This window comes from Podarcis erhardii, assembly GCF_964252035.2.
Source record: "Podarcis erhardii genome assembly, chromosome: 1".
Taxonomy (NCBI): domain Eukaryota; kingdom Metazoa; phylum Chordata; class Lepidosauria; order Squamata; family Lacertidae; genus Podarcis; species Podarcis erhardii.
The window spans coordinates 120,054,821-120,078,215 of NC_138497.1; the positions used below are offsets into that span (position 1 = coordinate 120,054,821).

Consider the following 23,395-nt stretch of genomic DNA (forward strand, 5'->3'; position numbering starts at 1 on the left):
TGTTTCTTCACCCCCAAAGATAGTTTGCCTATGTCCTAATGCAATAAAAGGTCTTGTCGTGTCAAAAGATAAAATTCTCAGAATTTATTGCCATTATGTAAGCTCTCTCCATACAACTCTTTTTGTTTTTACAAAAGTCAAAGTTCCACCCCTCCTCCCTTTGAGCTATGTCCAATGTTAACGGGAGCATTTTCCTTCTGATTTCTTCAAAACGCCTTTCGACAGTGGGCTTTATAAAGCAAAGCAGCGGAGGTTAAGGGGTAAGGGCTGGCAGAAGCTCAACAGAAAGTCTGTGTACAGGCAGGTTTAAAATGATGCTGAATTGACAAGTCGCACTCTGTGACATTTTTAATATAAACAGCTTTAGTTCGAAGGACTTTATAGAGCTAAAATGTACAACCTGGACAAAAGACCTCTGTCCTCTCACAATTCTTGCAAAGTACAAGAATAATGGTTCTCAAATGCCACAAGCATGAACTGCTTCTTCCTTTTTACAGAAGCAAAACTTGGAGGCAGGGGGGAGAAGCAAGGAGGCCTACAGAATTCAGATTAGATTTTTTAAAAAATACCTCAATTTTTGGCAGCTGAGGTCTCCATATTCTTCTACCTTGATAATTTGTTTTGTTTTGTTTTAAATAGAAGCACCTCCTTCCCATCTCCCCATCCCCACACCAAGCTCCCTGTAAAAACCCCAGACCCTTAGTATATTTACAGGAAACCTAACTGCAAAATACAAACTAGCATGAAATTAATGGTAGTTTGCATTTCTTTTAATATTTATCCCACAGCTGAATAAATACACCAAGCCTGATCCAACTAAACATTTGAAGTTATGATGATTCAGAAACAGCTGCCTCCGTCACCAAGGATGCTGGTTTTTCATTGAATGTGGATGACCCATCCCCTCTGTCTTCAGGAGCGGACGCCATGGCAGCAGGAGCACTGAGAGGAGGAGTGGTAGTAGCCACCGTCGTTGCAGTAATAAGAGGAGGAGTATCCAGGATAAATGTGGAGATTTGTTCCACGCCTACTGTAGTGCCCGGATTAACAGGTAAGCTCCCTATCTGAGGAGCGGAGGATAGTAGATCTGCAGGCCGGGTAGACACCTCAGTCACCATTGGAAACTGCGCGAGAAATTCTGGTGAGATTCCAGAAAGGTTTAGGGAAGGCAAGGAAGGAAGCGGTGGCAAACCTAAGAATGTGGAAAGGCAAAAAACAGATCACAAACACACATTTTACACTAGGGTATTATATGCATATGCATTTCCTCCCTTAGTTTATGAAACAGATACAGTGGTACCTCAGGTTACAGACTCCGCTAACCCAGAAATAGTACCTCAGGTTAAGAACTCTGCTTCAGGATGAGAACAGAAATTGCACAGCGGCAGCAGGAGGCCCCATTAGCTAAAGTGGTATCTCAGGTTAAGAACAGTTTCAAGTTAAGAACGGACCTCCAGAACAAATTAAGTACTTAACCCGAGGTACCACTGTACTTAATTCGTTCTGGAGGTCCGTTCTTAAGTACAGTGGTACCTCGGGTTAAGTACTTAATTTGTTCTGGAGGTCCGTTCTTAACCTTAAACTGTTCTTAACCTGAGATACCACTTTAGCTAATGGGGCCTCCTGCTGCTGCCGCGCCGCCCAAGCACGATTTCTGTTCTCATCCTGAAGCAAAGTTCTTAACCCGAGGTACTATTTCTGGGTTAGCGGAGTCTGTAACCTGAAGCATATGTAACCTGAGGTACCACTGTATTCTAAATGGCAGAACATATTTAAAAAGAATATTGCATGCCGAGAGCATTCAAAGCACTTTACATGTTAGTAGTAATTAGGCCTGGGCGATGTAATTGACACATCGCCCAAGGCCGGTTTGGGAGCCAGAGTGTGACGGTGCCTTCACCGGGTGTGTGTGTGTGTGCTTGCCTGCAACTCCCACTGGGCGCTGGCAGTAGAGGGACGCGGTCGCGCCCGGTGGGAGGAATCAGCAACATCAATCCTGGCCCCATGAGGCGCCATGGTGAAATTGCCGCTGCTCCCGCTGAGGCAGTTTCGCCCCGGCGCCTCGCAGCTTGTTCCTCCCTCTGCTTTTCAACACTGTGATGTTGGGCTGGTGGTACATTGCAATGCTGAAAAGCCGACATTGCCCAGCCTAGTATTAATCCTTACAGCAATGTGGTATCATCCCCAATGTTGGAGATAGGTGGCGCATGCCATGCACACAAGAAAAAACAGGCTTAATTGAGGCGACCTGCCAATGTGAAATTTTGGGGCGGGGTTCTTTTGCTTCACAGCTTGGTCCCCTAGCCCTTTTACTGAACTAGACATCTACCATCCTATACAGAGATGGTCATATCTCTTAACCCCATGCTGCATAAACTGTAGTCAAAATCTGCCATCGTATGGAAGAGCAGCTTTCCCCCCCGCACACAGATACTTTGTGTGAGAAGGCTTCAACTTTACGCCAAAGACAGATTTCACATTCCCTTTTGCGGCTCATGTGGTGCAAGTGAACAAACGACCACTAGCCCTCGTAAGTAGAGTAACGTGCAAACAGTTTATCATTCCATGTCCACAACTCTCCTTTTCGCACAATGACTAGAAAGCAAGACTGACTCTTTTTTTCCTGCTTCAGCACAATACAGAGTGCACAGGTCATACTCTATTTCCAGTAAATGCGGCCTAACTGGTTATGATTCACAATACACAAGAGTGTCACACCTAGTCCAGTTCTAGAAGATTTTTTTTAAAAAAACCTGTATGGTTGTTTTCTATCATTCCCCAGCCAGGCACCTCCAAACTCAGCCCTCCAGATGTTTTGGGACTGCAATTCCCACCATCCCTGACCACGTTAGCTAGGGATGATGGGAGTTGTAGTCCCCAAACAGCTGAAGGGCCAAGTTTTGGGGTGCCTGCTATATGTCAACAGAAACTGTATTCAACTAAACATCAGTTTCTATTCTTTAAAATATGCTTCCTGAATAGGTTAGCCTTTTAATCAGTGCAATTCTTGCCTTCAATAATATGCTTATTGCACAGGGTGAGAATGGTGACTTTTGATCTTTCCTAGAGTCCAAATCCAACCCAAGTGGTCAATATTAACATTCACGAACATGTAAAGTCTGTATGCATTTTTTTTTTTGCTCCAGCTTTTTCCCCCTCTCCCAAACCGCCATTTCAGAGCACTGCTATGTTCAGGGCCATGAATACTCTGCACACAAGAAAAGAAATCAAACAGCGATTTTAACCATTTTCCATTAATAGGTCTAGTTTTGCTAGAGGGCGATGTGGTGTCCAACCCACTGGTTGCTTTTTTTTTAGCAACCCTGCTGTCTTTCTGTGATTTTGGCAGGCATTGCATGCACACTTTCAAACATATGTACTAGAAGCTTGAACTTTGTTTTAGAAAGGAAGCCTGAGTTTTTCAGGAAGCTGAGCTCTGCACCTCATGATGCATAAACTGTAGTCAGGACTGCCTCTCCTGGTCTGCCCCGCAGAGGAATAATCATAGTTTAAAGGTCCTGGGCCCTAAGGAAGTCAGATTATCCTCCACCAGGGCCAGGGCCTTCTCAGTGGTGGCTCCGACCTGGTGGAATGCTCTGTCCCATGAGACCAGGGCCCTGCAGGATTTAACTTTCTTCCGCAGTACCTGTAAGACAGAGCTATTCTGCCTGGCTTTCAATTTGAACTTAGCCCTTTTTTATTCCCTTCCCTTCCCTCCCCCTCCCCTTTTTACGAAGATTATCTGCTCTGGGATCCCACAGCTAATTCTCCCCTGGTCTCCTCGCTGGCCCAAATAGGACTCATTTAGCCAGCTAGCCCTGGTGATCATCTAAGGTTTATTGGATGGATTTCCCCCCTAAATTGATTTTTGAATTCTGAATTTATTGTTATTCACATTTTATATTGTATTTTATGCTGTTTTTTGTTGCATCAATTAAGTGTTTTAAATTTGCTGTTAGCTGCCCTGAGCCCGGTTTTCTGAACTGGGAAGGGCGGGGTATAAATAAAAAATTATTATTATTACTGTATTTATTATCCTGCTTTTTCTGAACTCTTTGCAGAACTGTGGGCAGTCTTCCTGCCAAATGTCACGACGCTATGCTCACTAGCTGCACTGAAAGCACTGCATAACTGTATCGTACTTGTTAAGATTTGGTTTATCAAAAGCCAATAAACAAGTCTGCAGAAACTTACCAGGATGTCCTATGTCTGCTAATCCAGGACCAGGCATTAAGTGTGGGGCAGGTAAGTTAAGGTTTGGGATATTACCCAGGTTGGGAAGTCCAGTGGGTAATGGCATCAGTCCTAAAAATGAATGGGGAAGGAGAAAGGGAAATGAGTAACCAGGTACAGTATGGCCATTAAGATTTCAAAAGCTTGGCAAATCAGATTCAAGGCAGAGCAAAAACCCAGCTGTCCCCGGAGCTTGCGTTTTCTTTTGGGGGGGGGGGAATGAATAAAAAAAAATTATTCCCCCCCCCCCCAGCCGCGGCTGCTGCCCCAAGCCTTGCGCACACCTGCCCGAAGCACGGGGTACCCTCCGGAGGGCTCCACGTGCTTCAGGCTGCAGGCTGCCGCCCCAAGCTTCACGCGCCCGTCGGGACCTCCCGTCAGGCGCGCAAGGCTTGCGGACACTCGCCCGAAGCACGGGGAGCCCTCCGGAGGGCTCTCCGTGCTTCGGGCGGCAGGCTGCTGCCCCAAGTCTCTCGCGCTCGGCAGTACCTCCCGCCGGGCGCGCAAGGCTTGTGGACACTCGCCGGGGCTGCAGGCTGCTGCCCGCAAGCCTTGTGAGCCCGCGGGAACTCCCACCGAGCTTGCAAGGCTTGCGGATAGCTTCCTGAAGCCTGGAGAGCGAGAGGGGTTGGTGCGCACCGATGCCTCTCGCTCTCCAGGCTTCAGCGAAAGCCTGCATTCGCCCCATAGGACGCACACACATTTCCCCTTCATTTTTGGAGGGGGAAAAGTGCGTCCTATGGGGCGAAAAATACGGTAGCTCAACAAAGATGGCTGCTTCAAGGGATGAGTGTTTCTTTGAGGGGCTATACTAAGACCTCCCCACTGGTTCTCGCGAACAGGCAATTGGTGCTGTCCGAGTTGACAACCTTGACTATCTGACGGAGATGTGGTGCTGCAGATGCACATAAAAAGCCAACGTGTATCTGTGCATCAGCTTAACAAGCAGTGTGCAAATCTGTCTACAACAGCTGCATTCTGGCAAATTTTTTTTGCTGGATGACGTCTGTGTGAATGTTATACATACTGTTGTAACTCATGTCGGGAAGGTACCGTATTTTTTGCTCTATAAGACTCACTTTTCCCCTCCTAAAAAGTAAGGGGAAATGTGTGTGCGTCTTATGGAGCGAATGCAGGCTGCGCAGCTATCCCAGAAGCCAGAACAGCAAGAGGGATTGCTGTTTTCACTGCGCAGTGATCCCTCTTGCTGTTCTGGCTTCTGAGATTCAGAATATTTTTTTTTCTTGTTCTCCTCTTCCAAAAACTACATGTGTCTTGTGGTCTGGTGCGTCTTATAGAGCGAAAAATACGGTAGTTTCCTTTGTGACTGTTGGAAAATTATGTGCGTAGGCCAACAAACAAAATCAAGGGTTAACGGTGTACAAGCCACACAGTTTTGACTCCCAACTAAAGCTTGATGGATGGCAATGTGGTCTCCGTAGCAACATCTCCCCTCGTGCAATTCCCTGTATTTTAGAGTTTTTAAACAACAGATTTTATCTTTTTATGAATTCAAAAATTTAAACACATTGCAGGAGCACCAGGAACATTTCATTCAAAAGCCAGTTAAGTGTTCTTACAAGCCTCGCTTCACTGCAGACCCGTGTAAGACAGCAACTTTTAATTGGGCCTAAATGGTGGAGCAGCTAAAGCTTTTCCTCATCAGTCGGTAGGTGCCACTATTAAGTGGTGTGACTGTGCTTAAGGGCCTTCGTATTTTTTTGGTTATTCTGGTTCTGGCATGTTGATGAATATCAAATGAAAATATTTATTTTCCTATTTCTGAAAATCAAATCAAATATTGCCATATTTATTAAAAACAGGCTCTTATTAAAATTATAATTTTGCATTTCCCAGCACCTCAAAAAGGTGCCTATAATGTGGCAATATGCAAAAGTACATACATTTAATTAAAATCATATATTGGGTTACTGCTCTGATTTTTTAGAAATATTGTGCGCATCACCGACATTAAATTAGAATCAGTATACCTCTAGCCCATGGATGTGAAAACCCGTACATTTCAAACTACAATTGTAGAGGGGGAGGAGATAACCTCAAATTTAACCATCTATATTTGCCAATTAGAGCACTGGCAGAATTAGTGACGGCAATACACTTGCGGTTTGAAGTTCTAGTACAGCCTCTGCCTACCTGCAGTGGACAATTTCCATCAGGTTGGAGAAGGTTGTATTAATGCACCGAACAAGGAAAAACCCACACACTTGCGCCTCTTGAAAAGATTGCTTCATTTTCATTGTGTTACCACTTACCTGGCAAAGTTACTGCTGGGTTAACTGGAGGAAGAGTCTGACCTGACTGGGGAGGCAATAATGGTACTGTAGGAACACCTAAAGAAAAAAAAAAAAGGCCAACTTTCATTTCAGATGCCATCTAGATTATACCAGACAAAACTATTTGTCTATCCAGTCTAGCATCATCTGCTTCAGAACTCTCAGGGGTTACAAGCAGAGGACTTTCCTATCACCTACATCAGGCATAGGCAAACTCTGGCCCTCCAGATGTTTGGGACTACAATTCCCATCATCCCTAGCTAACAGGACTAGTGGTCAGGGATGATGGGAATTGTAGTCCCAAACATCTGGAGGGCCAGAGTTTGCCTATGCCTGACCTACATGATTTCTGCACATTGCTCCCTGTTCTTTCACTGAATTCCACCTACGGGAATCAGGATCCCACCTTTCGTGAAGAACAGTTCCATTCCACAGCCCCAGGAATGTCCCACTTTGCAATGTCTTGGCACAAAGGTTCGCGAGGCCTTGGGTTTTTGCTTTTTACCCCACGGATCTTGAGTAATTGGAACAATAAACTAAGCTCATCTCTGCTTGCTCTTTCATTCTGAAATATCCTAATGACATAAAAAGACAAACCTGTATTGAGCACGTTAGGGACGGCAGGAGTCGAGCTAATGGAAAGCCCAGCCAGAGCCTGTTCGGTTCCTGTGGTTCCAGGTGGTAATGAAGGTGGAGGGTTCACCGAAGACAGCTGAACCTTATTAAAAACAAACAAAAGACGCCATGTTGTAGAATTGCTGCTTTAGTGGGATTCCCAAGAGCATAAAACTCTCAGTAAGGATTCAGCTTCAAGAGAGCAATAGCAAATGTATATACTTGGAAAGGGACATGCAATTGTGTCTCTGCAGTATCACATTTTACACTGCTCCTGCAGGGATGGAAATCTGGACACATCTGTTAAGGACTGGAGTGCAAGTTACAAAAATAAAATAAATCGCTGCAACTCACTTCTGTAAAGCCATCTTTGAGTGGGGTAATAGGTGAACTAGACAACTGTCCTGGAAGAGAAATCTTCTTTCCCTCTTCAAAAGGGCGCGTTGGTATTCGATGCAAGTAACCATAGCCAATGCCACAACCGAGGCTTTTAAAATAGAAACATATAAGGTATTAGAAAGTACAAAACAAGGTGTTTTATCCTGGGTCCTTTACCAAAGAGTTGCTGCTTTGGAAATATACATGGTGCTTTGCCAGGATTCAACTCTAAGTACATCTAGTTCATTTATGAAGCTAGTGCACGATGTATGTTTGCCACTGCAAGCCATAGCTAGTTCAGTGGCTGCTGCTCCAAGCCAAATTCTCAAAGAGACATATAAAAGACAAGATGGTAAAACAATACGAAAAACTGTTAACACTAAAAAGAATGACTAATGGCAACTGAATGTCTGGATGTAAAGCAGCTCTTGACCTGAGCTAGGAGCCAGATGAACAGCCTTCTATAGACAAGGCCTTCTCAGTGGTGACACCCCATCTCTTGCCATTGCTTGCCTAATCTCAAATGACACGGGGAATCTGAAGGAGGACCTCTATTGCAAATCTGTAATGGGTAGCTTCTTGTGGAAGAAAGCACTTACTGAGGTCCGCAAGCTATGTATTCAATGATTAACTGAGAGACAAGATTATTGAAATGAAGCACATGCACACACCCATTACAGTGGTACCTCTAGTTACGAACTTAATTCATTCTGGAGGTTAACCTGAAACTGTTCTTAACTAGAGGCGTGCTTTCGCTAATGGGGCCTCTTGCTGCCGCTGCGCCGTCGGCACACGATTTCCGTGCTCATCCTGGGGCAAAGTTCTCAACTCGAGGTAACTCTTCCAGGTTAGCGGAGTTTGTAACCTGAGGCATTTGTAACCTGAGGCGTTTGTAACTCGAGGTACCACTGTATATGAAATGCTGTTGTACAATTAAAAAGGGACCCCTGACCACTAGGTCCAGTCATGGCCGACTCTGGGGTTGCAGCGCTCATCTCGCTTTATTGGCCAAGGGAGCCGGCGTACAGCTTCCGGGTCATGTGGCCAGCATGACTAAGCCACTTCTGGTGAACCAGAGCAGTGCACGGAAACGCCGTTTACCTTCCCGCCGGAGTGGTACCTATTTATCTACTTGCACTTTGACGTGCTTTCCAACTGCTAGATTGGTAGGAGCAGGGACCGAGCAACGGGAGCTCACCCCGTCGTGGGGATTCGAACCGCCGACCTTCTGATCAGCAAGTCTTAGGCTCTGTGGTTTAACCCACAGCGCCACCCGCGTCTCGTTGTACAATTACAAGAGTTATAAATCGCTCTACCATTTTGTCTCCGTTTGGCTCAATATACAATCCCCTTCCCAAGTTAGATATCCTAGAGTATCCAGATACCACAAGCGATTGCCAAGCTATCTGTTAACCCAATATGTGGGGGGGGGGCGGAATCCCTATTATTACATTATCTTCAATGTACATGAAATAAGTGTTAATAAGTGTTTACTAAATGGAAGGGCGTGGGTATCCCCTCAATCACTCATGTTTCTATACATTAATCCAGGGAGAAATTCTGGAGCCTATGAGAAATTTTGCTATACAGCAGATTCGTGCACCTGCTCTTTCCTCCCACAATTGTCATGGCACACCTTGGTCTATATACAGACAGCTGTGGGAAAAAGGTGTTGGGAGCCTCAGAGCTCTGCCACCTCAAACAGAGGACAGAACTGCACACCTATGCAACAAGTGTTCACTTAGCGTGGAAACAATCCAGAAGCTTAATATTATTTTTCTATTAAGTCAGCTTACCTTCCTTCTCCACCCCAGGCCGAGTTTGGGGTAATGACCACTTCTCGACAATTATCAGTATCTGTGTTGTATACGTAAAGTTTTAATGGTTTGCCTTCATGAGTTTCAATAAGGGAGAATAAATCCTCGGACTGGAAGGAGAGGAAAAAAACACACGGTTATTTTTCATTGACATAAGCTAGTGCCCTCAATATCTTAGGTCTACTACGGCCCTTCTAAACCCACTAAGCAATGCTCTAGATTCCGAAGTTGAGAACTGAGCCTGCCGTTTATGCAGAAATGGAGACTGGAATGTTGCAAAGCCGCAGAAAGAATCTCCTCGGGAGTTTGTGCCAGCTCCACACAATTACAGTGAAAGAGCAAATTTCGAATTCCCAAGTTATTTATGTCTACTTAAAGGGAAAGATCTGTACTGCAGGACACAAGGCAATGCTGAAACCATTCTCAGAACGACTTTCGAGTTAAAAATAGCCCCCGCCCTGGTTCTTTAATAAATGAAATATGTACTTACCTCATTCATGACAGTGTCTGCACCAATGATGTAGTCACTATGAGGTCTGAGACCTGCAAGAGCAGCAGGTGAGTTGGATTCAACTTCCTGGTTTCAAGACATAAAATTGAGAGAAGCAGTAGAAGTTAAAACTAAAGTCGTAAAAGGTACAAAACGCACCACCAATCTTTGGTTAAAAAACAAGAAAACCGAAACTTCAGACTGATTATTGGGGGGGGGGGGAGGGTCTTCCTTTCTCCCTTCAAACTCCCTGGGCAACCTCTGGCTCACAAGTTAATGGTGCTCTCCAGTTCATGCAAAGGTGTGGGGGAAATCCCTCTGTTTGAAATGTATTTTACTAAAACTGTATCCTAGACCTGCTCTGGGCACTGATCTGTTGCCACTGCTCACCCAGCTATCCAACAAGATTTACTACACTGTCCTTAGCAGTAACGAGAAAAATGGGCACATGCAGGGTATAAAAAGCTGCCACAATATACAGAACCGTGACAGCAACTGAAAGCCGTATGCACATAGACCTCTGCATGTGGAACCACACATGGGCAGCACACTCGGTTTGCTGAAATGATGTACAGTGGTACCTCGGGTTAAGTACTTAATTCGTTCCGGAGGTCCGTTCTTAACCTGAAACTGTTCTTAACCTGAAGACCACTTTAGTTAATGGTGCCTCCTGCTGCCGCTGCGCCGCCAGAGCATGATTTCTGTTCTCATCCTGAAGCAAAGTTTTTAACCTGAAGCACTATTTCTGGGTTAGCAGAGTCTGTAACCTGAAGCGTATGTAACCTGAAGCGTATGTAACCCGAGGTACCACTGTATTGTTATTGGTTGCTTGCACACAGTCTTTGCCCACAAGAACTGCACATGGAAACCTCACTTCAGCTCAGATACCGTCTGCTTGACCTGGATGTGCATTAAACCGAAGGATGAAAATCCTCCTGGCTTTGACGACCAATAATTTCACTCAATGAAGAAATAATTCAAGGAAATGGGCCTAATTCAGAGAAAGCTGTTGAGCTAAGTGGATGGAAGTTGCATGACACTCCAACTTCCTCTAGGACTTGTGCAAACTCCCTCTGGACTGCTCCAACAGCAATCCTACTTGCTATTAAAAACGTGTAAATCCCGTTAGAACTAGAAGCATCTGCGCATCCAGATTTGCAGGATTTGCAAGCAAAGCAAAGTTTGCTACTCAGCCACAGAGAGAGCCATGGTTCAGTAGTAAAGCACACACATTCTTTTACATGCCAAGGGTCATGGGTTCAAACCCTGGTCTCTCCACGTAGGAGCGGGAGAGACTCCCTGCAGAGCTACCAGGCAGACAATACTGAGCCAAGAATGTCCTCTTGCCTGACTTTCTCTATGGCAGCATGATGTAGAAAAGCCTCTACCTGCTTCTACTTACCAGCACATGCCACACATTCTCGTTGGCCCCGTCAAAGCTGCAGAAACGAATGCTGACTCCCAGTAGGCCTTGCCCACCCCAGAGGTTGCTGGGAGTTACCGATGTCTCTCTCAGCTCCAGGGTTTTGCTGCTGTATACGAGCATCTTCACGGGCTTCTCCACATTCGCTTTCAACAGATCCTTGAGCGTGTCATTGTCTTTGTTCTAGGAAAGGCATATAGGTATCGTTTTCAGAGTTCCTTTGCAATTACATTCTTCGCTGTAGTGGCATATAAGCACTTTAAAGTTTCAGATTGGAAAATTATAGAGAGGAAAAAGGATTTTTAAAAAACATGTTCGGCTATTGGAATCCTTGCTCATGACAGCAATGTGGAGTCTAGCTCAATGCCATGAAAAATGATGGGACATCTGCGCAACCGGGGAACTCTGTGGCACGGCAAGAAACAAGGCTTGGAGCCACAAGCATGTCACGTACCCCACCCCAAGTTCCCAGCGCATAAGGTTCTAGTGGCAGAAGTATTAAGTTCCCGCATTTTAAGAACTCAGTCCTCTAATTAAAAGGTTTCTTCTTGGACTGCAATCGGCCCCCTTAACATTTTGTCAATTCAAATTCTCAAGTTCATGCTCTGCGCTTGAATGAGGCAGATCGCCACAAAAGTTGTACTCTGGCGACAAAAGTATTGGGTTGGATCTAGACTAAATTAGATGGAGTCCCATTGGCTTCGAAAGGACAAGCCATGATTCTAGCTGCAATGATTTCAAAGGGATTTAAGTGCAGTTAAGTGTGGAGCCAATCAATTTTCTCAGTTTTGAAGACAGCTATTATTTGATTTGTATGTTTTGTTATGCTTTACATTAAAGACATAATACAATATGCACAAAGAAGTCCTATTTGAATATTTGGTGCCATTAAAAAAATACTTGACTTAACATTCCTGGAAGCGGGATGAAGCGGTAATACTGGTAATGTTGCAAAGTAAGTAAGATATCACAAGTTCATCGTCCATATCTGTTGTACCTGCACAAATTCTTCGCTGCTAATTATTCCCAATATCCTTCATTTCAGCTTCCCTGCTTCTTCCTGCAACTTTCACTGGTATAGTGAAAATGAAACTGGGATACTTCAGTTCTGCTTGTCTCTTTCGCTCCAGAAGGCATAGGGGGAAAATCCAGACAGAACCACTGTCTTTCAATCAGACACCCCAACTTTGTTCTAATACAGGCTTCCTCAAACTCGGCCCTCCAGATGTTTTGAGACTACAATGCCCATCATCCCTGACCATTGGGTCCTGGGAGCTAGGGATCATGCAAGTTGTAGGTCAAAAAAATCTGGAGGGCCGAGTTTGAGAAAGCCTGTTCTGATATAATCATAAGAAAGGTTCCAGGGCAGGAGCATAGGAACAAAAAATATCTTCTTTCATCAATGACCCATTGTTATGGATTTATGCCTGGAGTGATGCACTTCTGTTGGCTACTCCAATTCGAAAGCCATGGAGAGCCTAAAATAGCTAACATAATTTGAACCTCACTCAAAAATACTTTTAAGGTGGATCATGGCCTTTTTTTATTGCGAGGAGTTCTCCCTGGACTAAATCCAGCAAAAAACATAAAATATATATTATCAGGTTGTAAAGTTAAGAGAATTGATTTCTGGTTCTCAGATATTCACCCTACAAGCCTAAAATCCACAGCAACTTTAATTCAGGAATTAACTTACCAGTCTCGAACCATTAATTGAAACAATGAAATCAAAGAATTGCTCCAGTCCAGCTCTATGCCCTGGTGAATTTTCTTGCACCTGCAAAAACAAACATTACAAGAAAAATTAGGAAGACAATTAAATAGGTTTGAGAGCCAGTGGAAAAAGCCTGAAATTTCCAGCCAGGGAACCCATAAGACAGTCATTAGATTGCTGGAAAAAACCACCAGTAAGGTTACTACAAATGTAAAAGCCCACCACTTTTTCTCATGTCAAACCCTTCTTCCCAGGCACCCAGTATTAAAGGATACTTCATCTCAACAGAGGAGGCAGCAAGAAATCTATTTTTTGTTAGAAACAATATCTACTGTTTGTTAGAAAGTATGGCTGACTACCAAGCCCGGCCAAAATGCACGGTTCCCTATTCTCAAGCCACCAATGTCACAGCGACCTTCGTAAATCCAGAATTGGTAATGGCTGCTCAGGGATATTGGCAGCCCTTGAAAACCAGCTCTAATTAACTTTTAAAGAAACGTAGCCTGTGCCGTGCCTCTTCTGTCATCAGGCCCTGACAAAAAGTTACAGTACTGTAAATTAAAGTAGTGCAAACAAAATACAGAAGGCTGTTGGTTTTTTGTGTGCCACACTACAAACAGTAGAATCCATTACACCCCACAGAATCTTTTAAAAATAAAGAACAAGCTTCCCTCATCTGAATAGCTGTTTGTAGCAAAGGAAGGCAATCTCAGAGAACTTCCTAGGATCAGGAAGTAGGAAAATTAAAAGTAAAGATGGACCCAAAAAATTCATTTTGCCAATCCACAGTGTATGCTGGCTTGACAGGACAAGGCTGGCTTGCATGTTAGTCTAATCCAGGTAGATTATTTTTCAATCTCACAATTCAGTGAAGCAGCTAAAGGGACATGACTAGAAAAATACTGGCCTTAATTAGACTGATCAGGCAAAGTGTTGCCCAGAGAACAGTCTCAATCGAAAAATAAAGGGATCTAATAGGGATAGCGAAATGTTCCCAGAAAAATGGACAAAAGCTTACTTTCAAAGTGTTGGTGCTGACCTTTAAAGCCCTAAATGGCCTCAGACCAGTATACCTGAAGGAGCATCTCCACCCCCATCGTTCAGCCCAGACACTGAAGTCCAATGCTGAGGGCCTTCTGGTGGTTCCCTCATTGCGAGAAGTAAGGTGGCAGGGAACCAGGTAGAGGGCCTTCTAAGTGGTGGCCCTGTGGAACGCCCTCCCATCAGATGTCAAGGAAATAAACAACTATCTGACATTTAGAAGACATCTGAAGGCAGCCCTGGTTAGGGAAGTTTTTATTGTTTGATCTTTTACCGCTTTTACAGTGGTACCTTGGGTTAAGTACTTAATTTGTTCCAGAGGTCCGTACTTAACCTGAAACTGTTCTTAACCTGAAGCACCATTTTGGCTAATGGGGCCTCCTGCTGCTGTTGCACCGCCGGAGCACGATTTCTGTTCTCATCCTGAAGCAAAGTTCTTAACCTGAAGCACTATTTCTGGGTTAGCAGAGTCTGTAACCTGAAGCGTATGTAACCTGAAGCGTATGTAACCCGAAGTACCACTGTATTGTTATTATTAATGTTCTGTTGGGAGCCACCCAGAGTGCTTGGGGAAACCCAGCCAGAGTAGGGTATAAATAACAACTTCTTCTTCTTCTTCTTCTTCTTCTTCTTCTTCTTCTTCTTCTTCTTCTTCTTTCTTCGCTGGTTTACTTGCTATTACTCAAAAGTAGCTTCATTAATACTGGCTGCATGATGACATCCCCCAACCACTAGGAAGTTTGCTTGGACTTTTGAAATTTCTCCAGCTGTTTCTGACATACAGTACTTTCAAGCCTATCTTCACAACAAATTCTGTTAGAACTGACAAGCTGGTAAAGTGGATTTATTTACATATCTGTCTTAAAGATGTTTTCTTAAGAAACAGATCTATTAATTTCAATGTGACTGTGTTAGAGCTTTAGGGTTTTTAACTACTATGCATCTAGAATGAGAGAATTTGGAGTTCAGTTCAAGTGACTCAAGTTACCACCTTCAAAAAGCTTTTAAAAGGAATTTTCCAGAACATTTATCAGCTGCAAAATGCTGAAGAGAGATTTTTTTTTTTGTAGTGCACAGGAAGCTTAGTGTAATAAAGTGTTTCAACAAAATATCTGCAGTAAAGGCAATTCTTCAGTTAGTACCATGAAAATTGATTGTCAGATTGCTTTAAAAATATATTAAAATATTATAGGATTCCAATGAACACTTTCAGAAACAATCTATTTTTTCAGGAGAAAAGGCTTTGTAAGTGAATTGATCCAATGGTTACAAGAAAATAAATCACCTATACTAAGCAGTGATCCCCTGCCCCACCAGTACAGCTAATCAATTGTTTTAGCTTATTTTATAACCATTCCTTTCTAGACCAGTTGTAACAGAAGAGCTGATGAAAAAGCAAAAAAAAAAAAAAAAACCCAAACCAACACAAAAACTTGCATTAATGTCCTTCTTCTAAACCTCTTCAGCATAAAATTATTTTACATGCAAGAAACCTGAAGCCGTTATTTTTCCCTGCTGTTAAGTAATATTGCAAAATCAATATAGAATATACACATCACTTTTTAACTACCACAAGTAGGTCTTATGAGGACCTCTGGTTGCTTCACTATTCCATTTGCAAAGTGCAGATATGCATATATTTCAATAGTGTACAAGACTGTATATGCAGGAATTTAATATCGCATACAAGCTACCGTATTTTGCGCCCCATAGGACGCACCGGCCCATAGGACGCCCAGGTGCGGGGCTGGAAGAACCAGGTCGGGGAACAGCGGGAAGGCACGCTCCGCCTCCCCGCTGTCCCCCAAGCTTGTGGGGCTGGTGATGGGGAGAAGTGCGCTGAGCCCGGGACTGCAGGCAGCTCTGTGCAGCCATCAGGAGCCGGGCGGGACTTCGGTGCACACCGACCCCTCTCGCTCTCCAGGCTTCAGCGAAAGCCTGCATTCACCCCATAGGACGCACACACATTCCCCCTTCATTTTTGGAGTGGAAAATGTGCGTCCTATAGGGTGAAAAATACGGTAAATATTCTGCAACCACTTCTTCCAGTTCCTCCCAAGTTTAACAAGTTTTATTCCTAGCTTGCCAAATAAAAACTTGTTTTAAGTTCGGGCTTTTGTGGACCTCCAGAGAAAAGCATCAAAGGTATAACATACACACGCTCTCTCTGAAAATCAGCTCCTTGCTCAGCAGGAAGCTGGTACACATTCTGCAAGCATGGATGGAACAGCCTTCCAAACAGCTTACCCCAGTTATACCTGTTTTAGATGTCTATGGGACAAAAAGTGGGAAATCACTCATTAAGAGTAAAAAGGTAAAGGACGCCTGACAGTTACCGTAAGTCCAGTCGTGAATGACTCTTGGGGTTGCAGCGCTCATCTCTCTTTACTGGCAGAGGGAGCTGATGTTTGTCCCCAGACAGTTTTTCCAGGTCATGTGGCCAGCATGACTAAGATGCTTCTGGCGAAACCAGAGCAGCGCACGGAAACGCCATTTACCTTCCCGCCGGAGCGGTACCTATTTATCTACTTGCACTTTGACGTGCTTTCGAACAGCTAGGTTGGCAGGAGCTGGGATCGAACAACGGGAGCTCACCCCGTCGCGGGGATCTGAACCACCGATCTTCTGGTTGGCAAGCCCTAGGCTCAGTGGTTTAGACCATGGCGCCACCAGCATCCTGGTACTCCTGGTTAATGCCATGACTGAGATTCCAGAGCAACTGAGCAGTGAGCTCAGTCTGATATGACAAGAGTAAGAACTGCTGAACTCCATCCATCCACTTTACAGTAACATTTCCTTTGAAGAGTGCCACTGCAAGAAATGAAGCCTCTCCAAAGAGCTGAGCTGGTGGTACCACATTAATGCCATATTAATCCATAACTTCACTCAGCAGCTTCGCAAACATGAAACAGTAAAGGATGAGCCTCCCCTTTCTGTGCTGACCATGTCTTACAGCTGATTCCCAGGCACTAACTGGAACCTCACTGCCAAGTATGAACCTCACTTGTTTAAGCAGAAACTAACATTGCCTTCCAGGATCTACTGTGTTGTTAATGTTTCAGTCTATGAAACTTTGGTAATGTCTATTCAGTTACTGCCAATTTCTAAGCAAAAGCACTCCAGATCTGGAGCTGGAAAGCAGCAGTTGGGAGAACGTCCAACTTCTTACTCTCAGGGAGATGCTGACAATCGAGAGCACAAGAGACATGGCGCCACCTTGCAGCTTTCCTGCAACACACCTCTTTGTACTGGTGTATGAGTGCTGCAACCCCATAGTTGCTTTTGACTGGACTTAACTGTCCAGGGGTCCTTTACCTTTTACCATATTGTAGAAATATGTACAACTAGCAGGGCTAAGAAGTTACTTCTGATAATTTATGCGATAAAACACAAAATCAGATTTGGTGTCTTAAAGAAAACAAGTAAGGTGTTCAAGAACACGTTCAATAATGTTCAGTAATGCATCAAGATTGCAGGCAAGAATTCACCTGACAAGTCCCCTCAGCGGAAGCCTTGAACAAGAACTTCCGTTTGCGCAATGGGGTTCTCCCCTCCCAGTTCCCACTGGCTTGGCAGATTTATGGGTCTGGATAACCCCTGGAACAGTGTGCAGGGGTAGGAGAGTTATGGCAAGCAAAAATGCTTATGCCAGTGAATAGTGCAATACTGAATTCCTCCCTTTCTCTTTGCTGGAGGGAAAATAATTAAAGAATGCTATCATCCAGAACAAAATGTAATATTTTAACAACATATGTGTCACAGCCACCCAGGTGGGTCCCAGCTCACGAGAGACCTTACTCCGTTGTAGTTTACTTACAGGAAAAGTTTATTGAAGATAATTGCTTCTTTCACAGTTCAGCATTGTGGCTGTACGTCTGTCACGTTAGACCGCCGAAGTCCCCCTCTGACTCCTCCCCTCCTCCACACCAACTTAATAGCCTGGCTCTAGACCACCTCTTCCTCTCCTTTCTTTTCCGCAGGGTCTTTCTGCCCCCCTGGGTTCTCTCTTTCCGGGATTCGCCTGAGGCTGAATCCTCTGCCGCCTCCTGCCCCCTCCTTCTGGCTTTGGGGCCGGGCTCCTCCTCTGAGCTTTCCCCACTTCCGCGCGCCTCTATGTTTGAACTTGGCGCGCGTACGTTGCTTTTGACCTTTCCTTCGTCCTCTATACTGCCCCCTGTTCCACTCTCTACCCTTTCCGGCTGAACACCTTGCTCCAACCCCCTCTCTCTGTTTTCTCCTGTTCCTCCTCCCTCCGAGAGGCTGACAACTCCACCCCCTTTACTCCGTTCCGGCTGAGACCCCTCTGACAGCGTCTGTGCTTCACTGGGCTTTCTCCCCTCCTTCCCTGACTTTTCACAGCTTCTCTCTTCTCCTGCTTTTCGCCTGATCATGCTAGCTCCCTTTTGGGAATCCTCTGACTCACTGCTTAGGCTCATAGATTCCCTTCGAATTCCGTCATCTTCTTCCTCGTCTCTCTCTCCCTCCTCCCACTCGCTTTCCGTCTCCTCTGCCATCTCCTCACTTCTCCCAGAAACCCTGACAATATGTCTATATGAAAGAAATCAGATGAACATCAGAAGCACCTTCAACAGTATAGTGTAACAATAACATTCCTCAAATTATTATGCATTATAAAGGATGAAATTAAATATAGAACTATAGCCATTAGCGTCCGCCGTTAGGGCTAAAACAACACATTAAGATTACTTCTTACTATCTCAAGGCCCCAGGGCAAATTATAAGAGACCCTTGTCACTTCATTCTAAGAAGGCGATGATATGCATTAGGTAGTAACCAAAGTGGCCTGCTCATATCTCAAGCAACGCTATGAACCTAGTCGTTCCCCATCCACTACACCACATTAGCTCACAAACACACTGTGAACACCTACACACGCTGGGATAAGACTCTTCTACAGAATCTAGGTATTACTCTTCTACAAAACAGAACTTTACTATGTGGCAAACTATTTTGGTGACTATCTACAGTACCATACAAGTCAGGCAAGAACATGTTGGTTGGGGAGATCACATCAGTAATTAAGAAGCAGCTTTCAAAATGTGACTCAATGAATGGTGAGCCATAATTTCTTTCGACAAAATGACAGGCCTTGAGATGCTGTAAAGTGTCAAACAACTATCAAAGCAGGCAAACAGAAGCGCACATCTGAGTTGCTTGAATGCTTTATTTATGGTTTATTGGTGCTGTTTTAAATTTTGTTTCTGCCTACATTTCAATAGTTACATTCCCTGTACCACATATAGCTAACAAGGGACACGGATGGGACTGTGGTCTAAACACCTGAGCCTCTTGGGCCTGCTGATCGGAAGCCCAGAAGTTCAAATCTGCGGTACGGGGTGAGCTCCTGTGGCTCTGACCCAGCTTCTGCCAACCTAACAGTTCAAAAGCACACCAGTGCAAGTAGATAAATAGGTACCGCTGCGGCGGGAAGATAAAAAGGGTTTCTGTGTGCTCTGGCTTTTGTCAGTGTTCTGTTGTGCCAGAAGCAGTTTAATCATGCTGGCCACATGACCCGGAAATCTGTCTGTGGACAAATGCTGGTTCACTCAGCCTGAAAAGCGAGATGAGCGCTACACCCTATGGTCGCCTTTGACTGGATTTAACTGTCCAGGGGTCATTTACCTTTCCCATATAGCTAACAGCTATAGGTTTCTTCAGGTGGAAAGCGATTATTCCAAATATAAAAATAAATGAGTTTCTGCAGCACTGTGACATTCCTTTTCACACTTCCAGCTTTTCTTCAAGACTCAGGACAATACAGTATCAAAGAGTCATTGGTCATATTTGAGTGTGCTTTGAAGCACCAAGGGTAAAATGCTATGAATACAGCACACCAACATTGCTATATAAATTATATTCATGTGCTACCAATTAACTTTTTCTGGGAGAGTTGCTTTTAAGTTAACTGGATTGTCCACAATCAACAATGTGATTATAGCTTACCTGGTCTGCATTGGACTAGAACAATGAAGTAGCAAAGATCTTACAAAAGATCCTTATCTCTCTTATACTTCCTCACACAGTAAAAAATGAGTAACTGATATCTAGTAAAGTTATTCATCTTGAGATGAAACACTTGATAAATGAGCTCTACAAAGAAGCTTCAATGGAGTGAAAGTTCTGATACTGAAATCAGCCACTATTTCCAACTTTCATAGTTAGCTTGAAGATAATGAACTAAAAACTGGACATTATATTTATCTTCAAATACACCGTTATTTGTGCAGGAAATAAAGCAAGATTTTCTATTATGAACAAATGCAATTTTAGAAAAATTAAGATGCAACTTCTCCATTATACTCATGAAAAGAACACTCATGATGTTCACAGGGGAGAATTTGAGGTCTTCATATTAGTAAACAACTAAGAAAGCGGATTAACTTTTTAATCTTCAGTGATGAATATTCACTTGTATCACCTTAATGACTAACAAATCTATTATGGCATAAATGTCTGTGAACTATAGTCCACTTCATCAGATGCATTTTTTGAGTTACAGATATATATATATCTATACACACACAGTTTGGAGGGAATGTAAGCAATGATATCAGAACAAAATGTTATGTAGAAAGGACAGAGAGTGGTAATTACATTATTAACAGTGGCCACTGTTGAAGGTTAATAACATAATCATCACCATTTGAACTTTCTGCATTTCACTTATTTCATACCAGTGTTTGCACATGACTAAACATACCCCAAGCATATATATACACCTGAAACTCAGGATGACACTTTATGCAGGTAATAAAGTTGGCTGTAACCCAAAAATGCTTCTTATATCATTTTTAAAAGTGTTAGTTGTTAAGGTGCCACAATACCCTTTCTAGGGTTTTTGTTTTTTGCTGCAAGACTAATGGCTTCCCCACACTTCTTGTTCTGTGGCTAGAAAGCATGGGTCCAAGAGATTTTGTGCTTGTCTCGTTCAGGTCCAAGTCAGGTTTCATGTTAAGAACGGACCTCTGGAACGAATTAAGTACCTAACCCGAGGTACCACTGTATAATCATTGAACGACACCGTGAAGTTACTCAAGTGATGGAAATAAAGATACCCGACATGTAGACTATGCAGTAAAACAGAATGCATGAGTAGCACAATCAAAATAGGGACCAAGGCTAGACAGAAGCAGCATATCAAAGGTGGGCTAAGAAAACTCTGGACTATTTAAGTATATAAATAGAAATGGTGTGGGAGATAGCACGCCATTACACTCCCAATCCAAAATGTACTCAACAAGCAGCGCGACCTGCTTCTGAAAAAGGCTATATAGGAGCAGACTGGTGGTCACTGTTCAAAGTGACTGTGCCCCAATAGTTACAGAGGTGCAGAAGGCTGGCAGGAGATTCTCTCCAAGAGAATCATCAATGTAATTGATAAAATCCTGCTTGCAAGTTCTTTACCCATGCGGTTCCCTCAAAGCACCAATGTGGGGTAGCATGCACAGAGTGTCCAACTAAGGCCTGGAAGACCAGGGTTCAAAACCTCTCCTCTGCCATGAAGCTCACCGGAGTGACCTCGGTGGGCCAGTCCTCTATCTCCCTGCCTTAGCCAACCTTGCAGGGTTGTTGTGAGAAGAAACCGAGGGAAGGAGGCATAGCTGTCAACTTTTCCCTTTTCTTGCGAGGAATCCTATTTGTAATAAGGGAAAGTCCCTTAAAAAAAGGGAAAAGTTGACAGCTATGGAGGGAGGCAGGGAGAGAACCACTTACCAGCTTCTTAGGACTGAAGGTATAATACAGTGGTACCTCGGGTTAAGAACTTAATTCGTTCCGGAGGTCTGTTCTTAACCTGAAACTGTTCTTAACCTGAAGCACCACTTTAGCTAATGGGGCCTGTCGCCGCCACCGTGCTGCCAGAGCATGATTTCTGTTCTCATCCTGAAGCAAAGTTCTTAACCCGAGGTACTATTTCTGTGTTAGCGGAGAGTGTAACCTGAAGCGTCTGTAACCTGGAGCGTAACCCGAGGTACCACTGTAAACACAGCAACAGCGACAACGTTTCAACCCACCCAAACCCCCTTCTCTCCCCAACAGCACGTACTCGACCACGCAGCCCAACCAAATAATAATAATAATAATAATAATAATAATAATAATATTTTATTGATACCCCGCCCTCCCCAGCCAAGACCGGGCTCAGGGTGCCCCTCTCTTCCAAGTTTAAAGGAGGGCAGCTCCCCCCCCCCCCGCAAAAAACCCCACACCCTGTTCTGGAAAGGCAAAGTGGAGAAAGGATCAGCTTTGCAGAGGGCCGGGCTGGTGCGGCGGTGGCGGGAAAGCCATTTTTCTTCCTCTGTGTGTCTAACCCTGGAGGGCACAAGGAGACGATCGGCTGTGGTGGCCACGATTCCTGCACTGTAGAGGGGTGGACTAGATGACCCTCGGATCCCCCTTTCCCAACTCTTACGAGTCTGTCCTATTATATCCTCCTCTGTCGCCCCGTTCCCAGCCAGCCAGCCAGCCAGCCAGGCCGAAGCCCAGCCCACCCCCCCCCCCAGCCCCGGGTGTCTTCCTCCTGCGCGCATTCCCACGTACACGCCTCCCCCGCCCGCCCGCATTCCCACGTACACGCCTTTTCTCCCCCCCTCCCCTTGCACGCCCAGCGCCTTCTCTTACTCGCAGGACGTGGTAGCCCTCGGTGCCCCCGCCGGGGATCTCCACGCTCTGAGAGGAGCCCATGGCTCAGGCCCGGAGGACGCTGAGGGAGCGGCGGCGGCGGCGGCGGCTGGAGCGGGGAGGGGGCGGTTGTTCTCAGCACACACGCCCTCGCCCGGCTCCTCCTCCTCCTCCTCTTCGCCGCCACCGTCACAGTATTAAGGACGTGGCACTCCGTCGGGCCGGGGCCGCCGGGTGCGCAGTTGGCTGAGGGTGGGGGGAAGGAGAAAAAGGGCACACACAGAGAGGAGGCGCCGCTGCGGCCGCTCCCGCCACAGCGCCACCTGCTGGGCGCAAGCGCGCTCTCTCTTTCACACACAGAGGCACCTATGCACACCAGCAGGGCAGGAAGGAAGACGGCTCACCCGTCTCGGCCCCGCGGTTGCTTATGGGAAGTCAACCGGAAGAGGAATTCAATAAAAGGGGCCGTTTCTACGGATCCCCGCGAGGGACGCAATTCTCGACAGCTGCGACGTCGCTTCGCTCGCCGGAAAGGGGTTCTTACCGTAAAATGCCGTGGAGCGGCGCGGTTACCGTAGTTGCTGCTGCTTCCGCCGCTGTTGGCTGGGACTACTAATGGACCATAACTAGGATCGCTTCTTTTCGATTATTCCCGTGACTTTTGTTTGGGGCTTTGTATGTGGGATGATGATGATTATTATTTGGATTTTCAGATTTTCCATAACGGAACAAGGGACACGGATAAAGGGG

The 23,395-nt window shown here is 45.0% G+C and overlaps 1 protein-coding gene across 1 annotated transcript; it reads right to left on the bottom strand.

The window, feature by feature from the left end:
* Positions 1–69: 69 nt before the first annotated feature.
* Positions 70–22,933, bottom strand: GORASP2 (golgi reassembly stacking protein 2). The gene is made up of 10 exons (XM_081841613.1): positions 22,646–22,933; positions 12,947–13,027; positions 11,230–11,433; positions 9,828–9,914; positions 9,317–9,447; positions 7,497–7,629; positions 7,125–7,245; positions 6,507–6,584; positions 4,195–4,305; positions 70–1,192 (listed from the first exon to the last, which is right to left on the bottom strand). Exons 1-10 carry the CDS (start codon positions 22,706–22,708, stop codon positions 831–833), a joined length of 1,371 nt encoding a protein of 456 aa, XP_081697739.1. The 5' UTR covers positions 22,709–22,933; the 3' UTR covers positions 70–830.
* Positions 22,934–23,395: the final 462 nt, after the last annotated feature.

Excerpts from the sequence above, each read along its gene's own strand:
- GORASP2 (XM_081841613.1), bottom strand. The coding sequence starts at position 22,708 with ATGGGCTCCTCTCAGAGCGTGGAGATCCCCGGCGGGGGCACCGAGGGC. Across the intron at positions 13,028-22,645 it reads AGGGCTACCACGTCCTGCGA|GTGCAAGAAAATTCACCAGG; the intron begins GTAAGAGAAGGC and ends TTGTTTTTGCAG. Across the intron at positions 1,193-4,194 it reads AGCAGACATAGGACATCCTG|GTTTGCCACCGCTTCCTTCC; the intron begins GTAAGTTTCTGC and ends CCACATTCTTAG.